The sequence below is a fragment of the Brachionichthys hirsutus genome, chromosome 19, assembly GCF_040956055.1.
Source record: "Brachionichthys hirsutus isolate HB-005 chromosome 19, CSIRO-AGI_Bhir_v1, whole genome shotgun sequence".
Classification (NCBI taxonomy): Eukaryota; Metazoa; Chordata; class Actinopteri; order Lophiiformes; family Brachionichthyidae; genus Brachionichthys; species Brachionichthys hirsutus.
This window is the reverse complement of record NC_090915.1, coordinates 3,857,102-3,875,617: the sequence shown is the minus strand read 5'-3', so window position 1 is coordinate 3,875,617 and position 18,516 is coordinate 3,857,102. Positions and strand designations below refer to the sequence as shown.

General features: G+C 46.8%; 1 protein-coding gene across 1 annotated transcript; it reads right to left on the bottom strand.

Annotated features, from left to right (window-relative positions):
* Nucleotides 1-657: 657 nt before the first annotated feature.
* LOC137908140 (calcium/calmodulin-dependent protein kinase type II subunit beta) lies at nucleotides 658-17,690 on the bottom strand. Its single transcript, XM_068752493.1, has 20 exons — nucleotides 17,629-17,690; nucleotides 15,351-15,445; nucleotides 14,588-14,647; nucleotides 14,079-14,133; nucleotides 13,564-13,629; nucleotides 11,065-11,137; nucleotides 10,401-10,503; nucleotides 10,052-10,135; nucleotides 9,879-9,973; nucleotides 9,685-9,807; nucleotides 8,919-9,002; nucleotides 8,088-8,130; nucleotides 7,653-7,724; nucleotides 6,644-6,681; nucleotides 3,684-3,752; nucleotides 2,579-2,623; nucleotides 2,032-2,080; nucleotides 1,223-1,298; nucleotides 984-1,078; nucleotides 658-893 (listed from the first exon to the last, which is right to left on the bottom strand). The coding sequence occupies exons 1-20, from the start codon at nucleotides 17,688-17,690 to the stop codon at nucleotides 658-660; spliced, it is 1,623 nt and encodes a 540-aa protein (XP_068608594.1).
* Between the last annotated feature and the right edge of the window lie 826 nt (nucleotides 17,691-18,516).

Genomic DNA, 18,516 nt, shown 5'->3' with positions numbered 1-18,516 from the left:
GGAACGCGAAGAACCGAACGGCTCGTTAAACGCGCCCACTGGCTGGTCTCTCTCTGTGAGACACGTGCCGGATCGGTCTCACGCAGCGCAGCCTTTTAGTCGTGCAGGGAAAACGGCCACGGGCGATAAGAACGCGGGTCGAGAAGATGAGGGCGTTTAAAACGACGGCTGTACGGGTTGAAAGTAGCACAACGACAGACTCGCAGCCACGATTATGCAGGAATTCGTTAGTATACGTTGGAGGGGACGTAAAAGTCTTCTCCATTCATGTTGGGCTGCGGCCGCAAGACAAGACGCAGGCAAAAGCGTTTTTCCTGCTGACGCGGCCCTCTGCTGCAGGTTCTGGTCGAGGCTAGAGAGAGAGAGAGAGAGAGAACGGGGCGGGGGTGCAGAGAGCACCAGGACCACCATCAGGTCGCCCCCCCCCCCCCATCCACCTGCACCTCTCTCTCTCAGAGCTGATGGGCTCTCACCTGGTCACGGCGATGCACCTGAAAGGACAGGAAGTACAGTTTGGTTAAAAGTTCAACGTGACCGAATGACGAATTAGTAAACTCAGATCACAAAGTAAGAAGTTCCGCCAATCCGTGCGGAGACCCCCCACTGCGGGCCCAGAACGCGCTGGAGGGGATTTGAGCCTATAAATGTGGGCTCACCTCATCCCTGCAGCGGCGCGGCGGGAGCTCCTGAGCAGTGGAAGTGAATGTTTTGCCACCGGCTCTCCCTGCGGTGCCATACTCGAGTCTCTTCCGATTGGCTGGAACGGGGGCGGCCCTGCCCGTCGACAAACTGCGTCAGGCGGATGTAGGCGATGCAGGCGGCGTCGTCCCCGATCATGTGCACGTGAGGGTTGAGGATGGTGGTGTGGATGGGCTTGCTGTTCTTGGACAGGACTGATGAGAGAGAGAGAGAGAGACAACCGACTTTAGGACCCAAGTTTCCTGCCGGAAGCAGCGCCGGTCCGATTTCATCGCAAGTCTTACGATTGTCAAAGTAGAATCTGTGGAAGTCCATTCCCTCCACCAGATTTCCCAAACCTTCCGGCTCAAACGAGGTCAGGCAGGGGTCGCAGATCTTCCTGGGGGAGAAGAGGCAGGAGGGTCAGAACGCCGACGCCAAAATTACACTCGTAGGTTCAATAACAGTGTGTTTTAAAGTTTTAAAGTCATCGTGTCATCCAGTTAGAGGCGGACTCGTTTTATAGAATGAGAGGCGGACTCACGCGTAGGCCTCAAAGTCTCCGTTGTTGACAGCTTCGATCAGTTGCTCCGTGATCTTTATGATTTCCTGTTTGCGAGCTGCAGAGAGAACCGTTCAGCTCAGTTTCAGACTCAAACCAACATCTTCTCCAGGCTACTGCGCACGCGAGACTACTTCCATTGAAAAGGTCGGGCTGTTTCCGTCTCCATGACGCCCCTTCGAGCTTTGACTAGCCGCCGAGTCGTCCTCCACCGCCATCCGTCTTCTGTCACGTCTCTTGAGTTCATGTGCTTTAGAGGAGACCAATCTCTCTCTCTCTCTCTCTCTCCTCCTCCTCTGGCAGGAAGGTGTAGCTCACTCTGATTGTCTCTGTGTTTGGCGTACGTTGTCCTAAGGCCTTTTATTAGCCCCCCCCCCCCCCCCCCCCCCAAGGAGGTTAGGTTTCTAATGCCATTCACCCGTCTGTCTGTTTGCTAGCTGGATTACAGGAACACTGCTGCGTGGATCTTGATATAACTTAGATCCCGTTAATACATTTGGAGAGCAATCCGGATACCCAGATTCACATTTACTTATAATGGAGGCTTTTTCAAAATAAAGTTATATCTTATAATTCTATCACATCAACTCTGATTCACTTTTCATGGTTGGTGTATAAAGATACCAAGAACAATTTAGAACTTTTTGATGATGATCCAGATCCACCATGCGGATGCAGGAATTTTTAAATGCATGGCGGGTTACTTATTTATAATACTCCATGCTATCCCGCATTGCCCCCATATCTAAATCCCGCCCACAATAGGGTGACTACATGAGAACCCAACGTACCTTTTACATCCTCATCTTCAATAGTAGTGTTGCTGCTGTCAGACGATTCCTGCAAAGTGCACAGACAATTCATCAGTACTAAAAAAATGAAAGCAGACATTACATATATATATATATACCCACAGAAAAGCATGCACGCACTCTCACACACACACACACGACGCTCTGCGACCAATCTACGGTAACAGCATAGATAAAGAGCAAACACAGCTGCACGTCTGATCGGCAGCACACAATCGGGTGGACACGCAGGACGTTAGCCACGGTTAGCCACGGTTAGCCACACACAAGTCTGAACAGCGAGGTGAGGGTCAGTCCTATACAAGAAGCACTGAGCTCCACCAATCCGAACAAACGGGGACGGGACAAAGTCCCTCGTCTCGTCTCGCCCATGCACCAACACACAAACAGAGGCACGCACGTGTACGATAAAACACAAGTTCTGCTCTGCAGAAACTTTCACCCACACGGGGTGAGGAATGAGAGATGAGGAATGAAATAGGGACGAGGAATAAAGAGATGGAGGGAGGAGGAGGGGGGGGGGTACCTTGATCCCATCTACTGGATTATGGATGACAGTAGTCTGAGGCTCCTGGAGGAAGAATGGAGAGAAAGGATGAAAGAAAAGGAGGGAATGCATTGTGATGACACCATGAGAGTTTGCCGGATGTCTACAGCTGTGGGACCCCCCCCGGACCCCCCCTCTCAGTTCACTGGATGTTCCTCTGATGCCTCTCCTTTAACGTGGAACTCAGCAGGATGACATCAGAGAAAATAACAGCCATCAAGTTAATACTGTGTGACGACAATCACGTTATTGAATCCTACAGACATCCGACCGTTCATCCGAGATATCCTGATGCTGCCGTCTAAACACGCCACCAAACACATCAAAGGCTCCATCCGGACTTATTTATGAGTCTTTAACTCTCGAACCCGAGACAAATTGATCTCTTTGACCGAATCACGCAACTTTCAGTTCACTATTCTTCACTTTTACAGTAAACCGCCTCCCACTTTGCAAAACCTCTGACACCGAGTAGGATGTGAGGAATAGATGGACAGACGGAGGAATGCGTGGAATATATTCAGTTTGAAGGATGGCTGTTGTTTCATATTTGTGAGGCCATTTGAAAGTTTCATCTGATTTTATCGGCCGGGTTCACAGATTCTCCATCGTGGTCTCGTCTGCAGCTGCTTGTTCCACCTTGCGGGTCACCGGTGTTGGAGGCTGGAGCCTATTCCATCTTGACGACGGGCGAGCGGCCAGGTACACCCCAGACGTGTCGCCAGCGCGTTGCAGGGTTATTTGGCTTACATATAGGTTTCGTTAAATACATTCTTAACCAAGTCATCCTTCCTTCAAGTTAGCGCTCAATATTTTGTGAAAATAACTGGGATTTATTTTCTTAGCTGAGGTTCCCTGATTCCTGATTCCACTCCGGTAAAGATTGCAGCGGCTGGATCCCATTAGCCTAGCTTAGCATAAGCCCAGGAAGGAAAAATAATGAAGTTCTCTAATCCATTTTGTTGATTTGCAAACAGAAACAACTGATTATCGTTGTCCAAACGTCCTTCCCATCGCTCCCTACACACTCGGCATGTTAATGGTGTGACTGATGGACAGACAGACGGACACAAGAGCTGTATACCAGTGCAGCAGAGGGGACGTTGCCTTTGGGACTGGTGACTATGCTGTTTCTCGTGCTGTTTGTCTGGGGCTGTGCAGGAAAACACAAAGTGCCACATTAGTAACCATGGCGACCTGATGGTCGCGAGGTGGGCGGTTACTGTGTTAAAAAAAACCAAAAAAACAATACAGGTAGAAATAGCAGACAGCTCCAGAGAGAAACGTAACGGGAAGAACGAGTGCAGCCATCCGACCTCGAGGGATTGAGAGCGACAGATTCCGACACATTTATTCCTGCAGTAACGAGTAGAACGGCTTCACGCGCTTCATCGCTCATTTCCATCCGCAGCACAAATCCCAATCAGCGTGGGTTTTCGTCGCCGTCCACAGGCACATGGCCGTCGAAACCAAAGACAGACGTGCGTCTCCACAACATCTGCCTGATATAAAGGAACACGCAAAAGAGTACGAGCCCGTCCAGCAGACATTATTAACCGTTAGTGTTTCCCTCCAGAGTGAACACGGTGAGGTCAGGGAGGATGTTCACACACACACACACACACACACACACAACATGCTGACGATGCAGACGCCATGTTTAAGATGCAACTCCCCTTATTTTATTACATCATGCACAAAGCCATGGAATCAGACACGATGCTGCACTGCAGACAAAGTACAGTAAGAAAATATGACATTTAAAGTTCAAGGGGGGGGGGGCTTATGTGTCCCATCTAAGGTCGACCCATCCAAGAGTTAAAGTCGACCCATTAGCATCATGGAAATCAACCGTTTTAACGAATCGGATCTCCCTTTGAAGGTTTGGCCTGTGATGTTGATCCTTCGGGCAAACCAGCTGCCAAAGGGATAAACAACCATTTGGCCAAATCTAAAACTCGTCAGCGGCGTCCTTCTCATGTGGCGGCGTCACTTCCTGACACTGAATGCAAAACCGCTAACAGTAACTGGCAGTAACTGGGATAATGGAAGCAGCGTGTCCCTCACAGCAGGAGAGAAACCACAAATGGTGCTGAGTCACACCAGTAACTCTCACACCATCCACCCATCCATCCACCCATCCTTCCTTTTCTATAGGGTCGAGTCCTGGTGGCTAAAGCCTCATCAGGATATTCCAGACATCCCTCTTCCCAGTGACGCTCCACTTCCACCACCATATTTCTAAAGAAGGAGTGAGAATATTCCCAGGGAAACAACGGAAACTGAGATGATTGAGAAAGATGAGGCCGGAGAAAACAGATAGACGATGCAGAGCTGATGGAGGAATATCGAAATAGCTCTGGGGGTTATTTGCATTTGCGTGACGTCAGGGTGCAGCCACGGAGAAACTGTGATTATATAAGGACAGATTAATCATCTGGTGGGAAATAATCTGTGATTAGAGAGGAGAGCTGGAGAAGACAGGCTGGCATGAAGAAAAGGAGGTGGGGGTTAGTGAAGGAGAGGGGGGAGGAGGAGGGAGAACGCAGTTAGTGGGTTTAATGGTGCGTCCAACTGGGAGGACATTCTGGAGCAAAAACCGGAACTCGCTAGTGAGATTACATATCTCATCTGGATTGGGAATACCTCAGGATCCACCTGAAGGAACTGGGAAGTGTCGCTGAGGCGAGGGAAGCCTGGAAAAGATTATTTCAAGAGAACAAGTTGGATATCTTCCACAGAAAGAAATAAAAGATCCTCTTGACAACACAGAAATCTTCTGTGCATGAAGCGTGTCTTGAAATAAAGAGATCCACCCGTCCTCTGTCCACAGGTCCTCGTCTCGTTCTAAAAGGTCCACAACATTGGACAGAACATTTTACCTTCTCAAATCAGATCTCTATCCGGAGTGCATGAAGTTATTATCTCCTGAGATGTGGAGATGTTTTCACACATATTTCATCCAGTCCTTGCCGAGCACAGCCTATCTAAGTGGAACAAGTTATTTAAATGCTTTCACAGGTTTGGACCAGCTACCTATCACCTTGACAAACAGCTCCAGTCCCTCGCGATACGGCCCAAACAGTCGGTTTATTTTACACATTACTATATATATATATATATATATATATATATATGCCCACGAGAGCGAACATAGATTCAGTCTGCACACGACATCCTGGATCTGAGATGAATCCAACTGATTTAAGCACATTGAAATGAGTTTAAACAAAAGCCCCATGCAAACACACCTGCATGACAACACAGCTGGAACAACACACACACAAAGTCATACACACTGTACACAGTGTGCGTACACTTCAGGAAGTGAAACAGAGAAACGCTCGGGAACAAGTTTCCCTTTGTTTCTCATGACACAGCCATCAGGAGCGAGAGGTGCAACCTTCAAAATAAAAGCATCACAGCCCATATTTGATTTGTCATCCTCACTGCTTGCTCTTATGTATACTTTTACAATTACCGTAACTTTGCCTATCGGTTGGTTTGTCAGTGGGATTACACAAAAACTACAGCACAGGGTAGCTGCCTCTGTGCCGGCGGACTGTTTCACTGTGTGACCCTGGACTGTTTCACTGTGAGAACCTGAACTGTTTCTTGTTGTTTCACTGCAAATTATTTCAAAAGTTCTTGTTAATCTATTCTGCTATTTGACTACATTGTAACCACGTTCTCCTGATATTCACTCTCTGATTCTAACTCTGATGTTAACTGTGGTTCAGATGAATTGCAGGAAAGTACTCTTCAGGAGTTGCTTGTATTATCCTTCAAGTAGCTACTCTTACTGGGATCCATACTATTATATGCCTTCGCTGAATTCAAATGCGGTGCAGGGATAGGTGACTAAAAAACAATGTCCTTAAAATATTAATGCAAGAGCTACTGCACTTGGCAAAATGAGTTCTTGTGGTCAAAAATATTCACGGGATAATGGCTTTGTTAATCTCAAATGCGACCTGAAGGACGCCTGAACTGTGCAACGCAGCCGGGGATGAAAACACGACGAGAAGAGAGGAGCTAGCTTACCTTGACATCAGCCTTCTTGTTGAGGAGACTCTTGGCTGCTGCAGAGAGGCAGAACGACACACCCTCAGATGGAAGAGTACACATCATGCACCTTCAAGACGACCACGGCGCTAAATCTGCTGCAGGTGTGACCCCATGCATGCACTGGCTGCGATTTCACCTGCTCATCAAAGCATGCAGACCACAGCCAGAGTAACAACGCTCATCTCGCCACCGGTCCTCCCTTTCTCCACCCTTACAGGGAGGGGGGGGGAAAAAACAACCGAATTCATCCCTCCCTGTATAAAACTCCTCCCTCCATCCTGTAAAGAGACATTAAAAAAAACCAAACGCACATAAAAAAGAAAAAAAAATAATCTTCCTCCGCCTGGTGTGTCCTGATCAACCGCCCAAAACATTAGAGAAGTAGAGGGCATGAAAAAGTCGCACTAATTCTCCATATAATCCAGATATACTCTCAGATGCACGCACAGGCACAGAGAGAGAGAGGCGGGATTAGGAGCGACTGCATGAGGAAAGTGGCGATGCAGGTATGTGATAATGGGTTTGTTAATCTCAAGAGCCGACTGGATTAGTCGGAATCACTGCAAAGGTCATCGATGGGCAGGAACCGCAACTGTAAATGAGGAAGAAATCAACAATTCTGCCAACATTAATGTGTGAGCCTCAACTTTTAAGAAAAACCTTTGTTTATTTGCACTTTTATTTTCCCCACATGGGACATCCGACCCAGCCGCATGCAGCTTGTCTCCTAACTCTACCCATGTGACAGAAAAGCCAGAACCCGCGAGATATCGGAGCGGTAAGGCTCTCCCAGATCTGAGATGAGGCTGCTTACCTTGGCAAACATTTGAGAAGCATTAGAGAAGCGGAAGGATTTTGTATGAAAGATTAAAAACAAGCTGAGGGAGCGTGTGATGCTCTGGGATTTCCTTTTAATCTCATCTGCTACAGGACCAGCTGTAGAAACGGGAGTGTTCTGAGAGGAGAAGGTAAACATGCAGGTTACCTTGGTCCACGAGGCCGGCGGTGCTTCCGGCCACGGCGCTGATGGAGGCTGGGGCTGTAGTCTGACGTCCCACTGGGAGACAGAGAGGACAGAATGAGAGGATGGGGAAGAGGAAGGCGCCATCTATAGATGATTAACATTAGCATTAATTCATTTATTGAGGTTCTCTTTATCATTTCCTGATGTGTTCTGGATCTTATGGGGATGCCATTATGGACTTTATCTATATAATTAGAAGATCAAATCTGGTAAAACGGCAACAGCCCAAGCATAATATAATGCCGTCTTTGTTGTTCCCAAATTAAGCTACATTCAAAAGAAAACACACAAATAGCACACATCATCATGTAATGTGTTCATGTATGTGTGAAGACTACAGATGGCATGTCCACCCCCCCCCCCCCCCCCCCACACACTTCAACGAGCACCACTCACCAGAGAAGTTCCTGGAGACAAGCATGGTTGTCAAAATGGCCCCCTGCAGAGACGAAGAGGACAGTCAACAGATCGCTTTACCCAACATTCTACGATTGTTTCGCTGTGTGAACCTGGACCGTTTCACTGTGTAAACCTGGACCGTTTCATTGTGTGACCCTGGACTATGTGGGGAACCTTTTGGATGTGTAGAATAAAGAACATTAACTCACATTGGATCCTGTTGGCGTGTTAGTAATTTAAACCAGTAATGAAAGTGCATCGTGGGTAAATGTCACAGAGCTTACACAGGTTTTTCCTGGGGGGAATCACTGCATCAATATTTTCCTCATTATTGATGGATTGTTTCAGCCACTAATTCCACTAGCTATTAATCAGAAGCATCATTTTTCTGATTGATCTGCAGACTGATCGATCTATGACACCCTCGGGGATGTGCAGCAGCTCTGTCAGATGCAGCCATTTGGAGTTGTTGATGGGACAGAGGATTGGGAGGTATCATGTATAGAAGTACTTGTAGAAATTAAATATTTATGCAAGTTTTTCCTTTCCTAGTGTGTGTGTATATATTATTTTGTCTTATGTCATGACTCACCAACTTCAAAATAAGTTTTCTTGGCATGAATTTTGATGTGATATTCTTACCAGAGCTACATTTTCTAAATTGCAAGACGCACCCTGACACGCGAGGTGCTAATGGATAGGCGACAGAAATGGCGTCACATTTAAGGGGGGGAGGAAAGCTTCGGAGTAAGGATTCATCTTGACCAGTTTGATAAGATTTGGTCCTGAATTGTTATTATTTTCAAATCAGAGTTAATATTGTCGCACCTTCAGCTTCCTCCTGGCGTTGAACTTCTTCAGGCACTCCACTGTCTCTTGTCTGTGCATCATGGAGGCCACTGTGGAGCGTTGCTGTGGGGAGACAGAGAAAACAAAGCATCAGAAGACGCCCTGCCAGTGACAAGTTCGTGTGGGCGGAAGCCGAGCAGATACTCGCCTCCCTGGAATACAATGATCCTGACATTTCTGGCAAAAAAAAAAAAAATCCCAGAGCTAAATAAATTCATCTTGGATTTTTTTTTGGTGTCCTGACAATCACCATTTTGTATCGTGATTCTGCCTCATAATAGGGTTTATAATAGGACACACGACGCAATGGAGGACATATTCTCAGCCCTTCTTGAGTAAAATTAAGAGTAATATAAATGACCTTATTAAGTCATTCATTTCTGCATGATGGATGTCATTGCAAGTAACGTGGTTGTTCAATAAGAAAGCTCAGAAAAAGCTGCCGCTTTCCGATAAACTCTCGATCTGCACACACGAGGACATCCTGAGTGGGCGATCCTGATACCGCCGTTGATGAAGAGCTTTTTGAGGTCTTCATCCCTGATATAGTTTGTGCGTTTGCCCTCTTGTGGCACTTTCAAGATAAGCTGACTTTGAATTTCTTGAAACAGATGCTGTTGTGATGTTTGGCAGCTTTGGACAGATGTTCATAAACTTGCTGTTAAAGGATTATTAATTTAACATATTGAGTCTGTATACGTGTGTGTGTGTGTGTGTGTGTGTGTGTGTGTGCGCGCGTACTTACGCAGACCCATGGGTGCTTCAGGGCCTCTTGGGCGGTGATTCTCTTGGCTGGGTTGATCGTCAGCATCTGGTTGATCAGATTTTTAGCCTCTGGAGTCACCGTGTCCCACTCTGGGGAAGGAAACTAAAGAAAACACATGAGCAGCGTAATGTCGGATTGAAAGCAAGAGATGATCGCCGTAGCGGTAAGCTCACATCGTACGCCCCAGCTTTGATTTGTTGGTAGAGTTTGTGTTGGTCCTCATCCCAGAACGGAGGGTATCCAACCAGAAGGATGTAGAGGATGACGCCTGCAGATGAAAGCACAATCTGTGATGTGATGTTCGTACAGGGAGAGGAGGCGGTGGTGAGAAAGACAAAGAGCTTACCACATGCCCAAATGTCTACAGGTTTACCATATGCCTCCTTCCTCAGCACCTCCGGGGACAAGTAGCCAGGGGTCCCTGCAAAGCCTGCACACAAACACCAGACGTGGGACACAAGAGTGCTTCTAGGTGTGACTCTAAAAGCAAGAACAGCATCAGTTGTTTCTCCGACCTGCGGCCGAGCTTCACGAGATCGGTAAGAAGTTGTAAGTTGTGCCTCAGGGCTCAAAAAAAGGAAGGATGCAAAGAAAGCGTGATCTTTATTATGTATTTATGTACTTAAATTATGGTTTCTCTCTTAAAAGGGATTCGTTTGTGCCCTCCAAAATGCTTGTGTCGGTGTTTCTCATACCGAACCAGGCCTGCTGGTCTCCTTGAACCTCGATAGCCAGTCCGAAGTCGGCCAGCTTCACTGCAGCGTTCTTACACTTGCTGGCCAGCAGCAGGTTCTCCGGCTGAACAAACCAAACGCAGGACTTCATGTCAGACAGAAGCTCAACACCTTTAAACTCCCCAGTGTGTCTGAAGAAAGCAAACGAATGCAAGAAGCTACTCCCCGTCTTCATTTTCTTCATATAACTGAATATTATTATTATTATTAGGGTCATACTTCGCTGACTTACTAGACATTTTAGTTTAATATCCTTGGTTTAAAGCCTCACCTGCAGCCGCACCCTATACAGTGACGTCATGGTGCAAAGACACACCACATACATGTACATTTTCACACGACTGCACCAAAAGGTGAGGACTTCAATCACCAGAGGGCAGCAGAAACAGAAAGCTGCCATTAACCAACATCCCTTTGACAAAAAACGACAGCAGGAGGAACATTCAAGTTCATGCTCGGGACGGCGGACAGCCATGCAGGCACCGATCGACCGAGCCCACAGACGTGCACAGGCATGGTAGGTTTAAATGTCTTCCTGCACTTACCAGCCTTCAGAAAGGGGTACAACAGTGAGACGCAGACCAACACACACGCACACACACACACACACACACAGGTGACTCACCTTGAGGTCTCTGTGTACCACCCCCATCTGATGGCAGTGGAGCACGGCCTCCAGGATCTGCTGGATGCAATGACTGCACGCAAACAGCAGGGGGGGGAGCAAGTTAGTCTGAGCGCATTCAGCCCCCCCCCCCCACCCCCCAACAGTCACGTCCATGCAGAAGCAGCAACATGTCAAATGCTCAAAGGCACAACGTCACAGTCGCACACGATAGAGGGAAGATCTGTTGCCACACACTCTCACACCAGAGTGAACCTGTCTGAAGCCGGGCTGTTCTCTGGTTCCGACATGGAGCCAAAACGTGAGTCAGGCAGCGTGAGAGCGAGCGAGGGGGGGGGGGGGCAATGAGTCGAACCTACACACTCTCTTGTGGAATTTATTTCTGACTCACCTTTGATGGAACATTTTAGCGGGTTTGAGAGCGTCTGAAGCAGAAGCTGCTCTGCTTTTTACTCTACTGAACTCTTCCACGCTTACTCACTCCCAGAATACGGTGCTCGTGTCTGCGACTGCGAGCCACAGGAAATCTAGATCAGACCGGCTGAAATATAGCAACAAGAGCCCCAAAAGCAAACCTGAGGACAGGCACAAAAAAAAAAAAAGAGACAGACAAAGCAGGCACAGGCATTTTAAATCACAGGCGGGGGGGTTCAAAAGAAAACACGAGCATGTAAACCGTTTCAGAGGGCAACACGATGAGACACACTCACACACACACACCTTGAGGTCCCTGTGTGCTATGTCATGTTGGTGGGTGTAAGACACACTGTCTAGAATCTGATGGATACAGAAACTGTGGAGACAAAACAACAGAGGGAGGAGACAAGGGAAAGAACTGAAGCGTAAAGGTGGCAATACAGAGAATTCCAGGGGTGTCCGACGTGGGGGGGTTGTTTTTAGGGACAGGCGAGCGAGGAGCTTTCACTCATTCATTTGAAGATACATTCAAGGGCAGCAGTGTCAGCAGAGAAGATTTAAAAAAAAACCTCCTCCAGCTATTCTGGAGGTTCACTAACTGGTGTCCTCTCCATCCTTCCCTCTATCGTGAACAAAACCCCAATCCCCAAAATGCTCGAACTCTTCCACTTTTGTCCCCAACACCCCCCCCCCTCCCCCTCCCCCCACAGGGGGGGAGAAGGGACATACGTTTTAAATGTGGCCACAAATTGTGAGAGAATATGAACTTTAAGAAACCAAATCCCAATTCTTTAAAGGACCTCACCCGAGGAAGAGTCCCATAAATGAAATTCTTCCTCCTCCGCTGTCTCGGCTAAGTGAGAGAATACGATGTCTTTGTATCTGAGCGAACCCGCCCTTTGGCACGGAGGAGGAAGTATGGAGGGATGGAGCCATTCTGGGTACAGATGGAGGAAACTGTCGGCGAGAAACTGTTGGGCGGTAATCGGAGCCATGATGTTCGCACGCCCACGCCCACACACGCACACACACACACACACACACGAACACACAGAGTGACACGCACAATTTATGCAAAGGGAATGAGGGAGGATGACGGCAGATGAGTGAGCGGAAAAGAAAATAATAATAAATCTACAGAGTAAAAAAAAAAGGACGAACTCGGGTGATTTTTGTCTGACGTTCCAGCACTATGGTCGATGTCCTACATTCAAACAGGAAACACTGGCGTAAAAAAAAACCCAAACATCAGTCCTGGTGACACTTTCATTAGAATCGTAGGAGTGAAATTCATCAAAAGAATTTATATTTAAAATCTGCTTCAAAAGAGTATTCATGGATATTCAGCAGCACTCAGAGCCACCGGCGATCAGTAATCGAGTTACTGGATAGAAACCCGATCAGATTAGCTTCTCCATCAGGAGAATAAATGACTAGACAGGAAATCAAAGCTCCGGGACAGATTTGAATCGGACGGACTCTCCTCGACTTTGAGTCCAGATTCAGTAGGTCTGATCCTATAATATAGGATGAGGGTCGTGTGACTCCTGGGGCTGCTGGTTTTAGATGCGACGGCATGACGGTGAAACCGATGTGCCTTTGCTGGAGGTTTACGCTGATGAAAGGTGAGCCGATAAAAAGGACAGAGCTGCGACCCAGGGTGAAAGATAAAGTCGTTTAAGCAGAATGAAAAAAACTTTCACTGCATCGCTCCTTCTACCTCCTTCCCTCCTCCCTTTTAGTGCTTCATTCCCCGTCTTTCTCTCTCTCTCTCTCTGTCTCTCTCGCTTTCTTTCTCTCGCCTCCACAAACCGCCTCCACACTTAAATTGATTTATGTCAGCCTCCCGAGGGGTTTTCAGCGTGGGCATGTGTGCGTTTTTTGCATGTTTTCATCTGTCTGTAAATTCAGACGCTGTTGGGGGGCGGGGGGCGACTTCGACCTCCTCGAAAGAGGTAGCAGGTTTCATCCATCAGAAGTAAAGCCCAAATGTTCATTGTGCGCTAATGAGAGGAGCTAAAACTCTGCAGAGGCTGGAGGACTGACACATGGGGGGGGGGGGCTGAAGGATGAGGTGTTTACCTGGCATCTGCTTCACTGTAGTACTCTCTCGCCACAATATCCTCAAACAGCTCTCCTCCTGTCACCCTGAGGCAAGTAAAGATGGAGGTTAAAACGCCATATTCATTCACTCAGGTTGCACACACACACACACACACAGACAGGAGGGGGATGTCCTCATTAGGGGGAAACCCCGGCTGCAGGATTCACTCCGACTGGGTTGCCATGGAGACTGGCTCCTGTGCGGGGAGTGCACTGTGTGCGTGTGCTAAAGTGGAAGCCGCAAGGATGGATGTGGGGAGGAGGGGAGTTATGTAATGACGGGAACTGCCTTAGAAACAAGGAGGGGGGGGGGGGGGTGAGGAGAGGAGAATGCGGATGTGAGGAGAAGCGTGGAGGAGACAGATGCGGTGAGGGCTGAAGGAGGGAGGGGTGGAAAATGGAGAAGCAGGGGGAAGAGGAGGAGGAGGGAGAGCAGCAGTACGGCAGAATATGAGGAGACGAAAAGGATGGAAGGAGGGAGGGAAGCGACTTACAGGTCAAAGAGGAGGTAGTGGAAGCCCTCCTCTGAGATGCTGTCATGGAGGCGAACTGGAGGAAAGCGAAACAGACGGAGGCATCAAAACGATCTGAGCTGATGCTGTCAGCTAGCGTTCAGTAATAAAGGCACAGTTCACCCCAAAAAAATGAAACATTCACATCCGTGTCAGTATAATTTCATCTCTAAAACATTTCCTGGGTAAGACAGAGCTGCAGAATTCTGCTAAACACCCGAGGAAGACAAAAGCAAAAACAAATCTGCACACAGATGAATCCAGCGATCTCAAAATGCTTTTTTTTTTTGTTATCCTCAGAATAACACAACGCATCCATTTCACAGCCAGACACTCTCTGCATCTCTCGGCCCGTCCTCCCTGCGGACTCCGAGACGTTCCACCAGCAGTGGGATCAATGGTCGAATATCCATTTTTGGCAAACAGTTATTCTAAAGGTGAAGAAAAAAAAAAAATCTGATCTCATTTCAAAGAGGAAGAAACCGACTCACCGATGTTGGGGTGTTTGAGCAACCTGCAGATCCGGGCTTCCCTCTCCAGTTTCTGATGGTCTGCAAGAAAAACGAGGACTTTACAACATCTGCCGTTGAGAAACATCAAACTGACGATCGCTCGGTTTTCTTATGAATGCCTTTTGTTGAATCCCGCTGAAAACGTTATTTTAGTTGCACAGTTTCAGGCTGTAACTCTTGTCAAGGTTAATTAATGAGGAAGGATCGTACGTGCGTCTGTGAAAAAGAGTAAATAAAGGAAAGAGGTGAAAAGTGATGTAAAAGAGTGTAAAATGAAATATGACGAGTAAAATAGTAGAATGAAGAAGAAAGGAGGCAAATAAACAAGAAGAGAGGAGGGGCAACATGGAGAGAGGTAAAGAGGGGAGAGAAAGGAGGAGAAAAGATGCAGCCGGAAGATGGTGAGATAGTGGTGGAAGAGAGGAGAGGAGATCCAGTTGTGTTTTTACTCGATTAACCTTCGATTCATTTTGTTCAGATTTGGCTCGATAAAAATGTCGACTTCTCTCTTCTGTCTCTTTGAAGCATCGGAGTGAAACCGTCATCTGCCCGTCTCCGAGGAACAGACATGGAGGCTTCACACGCTGGAAGCAAACACGCGCTAAAATATGCTAATGTGTGCGTTCAGACACACTGGGACACACACACACACACACACACACACACATAATGATGCATCTGCTTCTTGTGAGCCCCTGAAAAATCACACTCAACCATGTGAATGGCTTTCCTTCGCTCTCACCTCTGGCCGAGAGCTTTTTGGTGTTGATGATTTTGGCGGCGTACTCCTGGCCCGTGCAAAGCTTGACACAGCGGCGCACCACAGAAAACGCTCCCCTAGGAAACAAATGCAGGACACAGGACACAGGAGGAGATGGGTCAGAGGGCAGCATCAGAGGGGCGTCTCAGCTATCGGATGACCTCACAGCTGTCCTGGACTCCTCTTCAGTCTCAAACCGCCCTGATCCGGGTGTCTGACACGGATCCAAAGGTTTTGGAATGGAGTTAAGACATGTTTTGCTCCAGTTTTAAATGCTCAATTTGCACAGTAACTCTAAAACAGTTGCTGCAACTAGCTACTGTGGATATAGCTTAGCTGTTAATTTAGCACGTCTATAATTATTCCCAGAGACAACCTGAATTCGTGTAGGTGGTGGGAGTAATAAATTTTGCCACCCATGCACACGTCTTTGTTGGTTGGTTGGTATTTTAGCAGGATTGCATGCGATTCTCCTTCGGTTTAAATTGCAATATGCATATTTCTGAAACAGGTTTTTCTTTTGTCTATGATTTGTAAATGTTCCTCTCTGTGATCTATCTATCGAATGCCACAAAAAGAGAGGAAGAAAGGCAACCGTTCAACAATAAGCAGTTTAAATGCGCGTGCTGGAAGTTTTAAGGGCCACATTCGTGCATCAAAACCCAGCAGAGAAAAACAGAAATAACCACCACTGTCATTTCTCACAGCTAATTTTATCTCACTTCAGTATCGTCACGCAATGAAACACTCCCCTCAGAGCCTGGGCCGCTCTCACAAGCACTCCAATGTTCATGCATTATGAGGAGACAGGGCGAGTAAGCGTGGCACCGGGCGACAATCTGGCCATGTGGTTAAAAAAAGGTTTCAATATGACAGGTGGGGGGTCCAGGGCGGCGGCAGGAAGCGGGTTCCTCATCTGAAACTGTTAAAATCACTGTGCAACAATCTAATTGTATCTGTTCTCTCTCTCTCTCTCTGTCTTTCTCTCAACCCAAGAAAGATTTCTCAATCTCAAGACAGACAGATGGCCGCCCTCCAGGAGTCTTAGGTTCTTTTCAAGGTTTCAGCCTGTTAAAGGGAAGTTTTTTTTTCCTTTTGCTCCTTTGCCGAAGTGCTTGCTCTTGTGGAAAAAGTTATTTCCCTGCTACAACTGTAAAGTGAGATAACCTTTGGATATGATCTGGTGCTATAGATATTAAATGTAATTAAATTTAAATTAAATTTAAATTGATTAAATTAAATTAAATTAAATTTAATTATTGTCACGAACATATCCACTCACTAGCTTTTTCTGGAGCTTCACATTTCATGTCTTATTATTCAATAGTCAGGCAAAAAAAGATAAAAAGTGAACCGTCTCAACTCAGAGTCCAGTTCTGGAACTTTACACGTCATCTCACAGCCTCAGTTTAGTAAATTATGATCAGTCAATAAAGACTGGTTTGGTTAAAAGAACGATAGAATCTTCATAAGTGCACCGTTTAATAATTTAAACAGGGAATATTTCAGTTGTGAAAATTATATACAATAATGTAACATTTTAAGTTACTGTTTTTGTTTTTGAATGAATTATATTCAGAATAGCATGAGCAGTTTGCTGCTGAAGCCAAATATATATTTTAAAATGATGAAATTACATAGATTCATTTCATTTGTATCTGTACTAATAATAATTTATGTTTTAAAGACCAAACCATTCATGAATCGCTGCTGTCTGCAGACTGGAGCTCCCTCCCAGCAGGAGAACCCAAAACCAGTCTGTGCTATAAAATATCAACACTCGACGTGAACCCTCCGAGTCCGCAGCCCATTGCTGTGGAATCAATGTTCCTGTGATGCACTCTTCCCACGCACAACCTGACAGACGCGCACGCTCGGTCCACTTTGCATCCGCCACTTCAAATGATCTGCAGCCTCTATTTTATCACCTCCTCATTAGATCAGCAGCACTCAGGGAGCCGCAGTGTTATTCTCTGAGGTGTAGGATTAAAGCGCGGGGGGGGGGGGGGGGTCCAGAAGTGGACCTGGGATCGTCTCCGTTCATGTTCTTTCATTTAAAGGGAAATAAACACTGTGGAGAGGCATGCGTTGAGGATTCATGCTGTGCAGGAGTTCATCTTGGATGAGCGGCGCGCGTTTTTTTTTTTTTTTTTGGAGCTGCATCCATCACCGCCAGATGCGCGGAGCTCCATCCCTCCAAGCGCCGCAGGAAAGTCGGGCTGTGCGTGCAAGGAGGAGACCGAAAGGAAACGTCGCTTACTTGCCGAGCTCCTCGTACAGCTGGAATTCATCCGTGAAGCGCGTACAAGTTGTCGTTGCCATGGTGCCTCCTCCTCGGACGGGTGCGGGAGTCCCAAATGCTCGGTCGAGTCGCTGCAGGATGGGAGGACCTCCGTTCTCAGTCAGTCTCCGCCCACCGCAGACCTCCGGACGCAGCCACACGCAAAACCGAGCACACACCCGCACGGTCCCGGCTCGGACGGACGGATCCCCGTTCCGCCAGTGGGAGGAGGAGGAGGAGGAGGAGGAAGAGGAGGACGGACTCATTAAAATGCACCACATGTCATGTGAGCACAAGCATGACGTAGTCCACAGAAGAAGAAAGAAATAGTTCAATCACCAGTGCTGATTGAAGACTGCAGCATCTCATTATACATTATTGTAATTCATATAATGAGGAGAAGCCTGCATAATGAATCACTTCAACTTATGCAGCCTGACGTCTGTCTGTCTATCTATCTATCTATCTCTATCAATATATATATATAATCTATCAATCTATCCACCTCTCTATCTATCTATCTATGGCTGTTATTCTGATTTGGGATTATTACTGCCGCTGCCTTTTTGTTTACATGAGGCTAATATGATGAGATGGGGTGTGAATGTTTTTAAACATGTCAAATATTTTTTGTGATATTTGACACATTAGTATTATAGTATTAAAACCTGATCAACATGATCACTTTATATTAGACACTCTACTTTGTATTTAATTATGTCACACAATGATAACTGAGTAAAATCTGTTGGTGAAGACTATGAAATGGGCTTAAATTCACCAACGGAAGAATTTACATTACAAGTTTACCTCCTAGATTTAGAATGAAAACATCTTGATGGGATTGGAAACAGATGAGACCAGAAA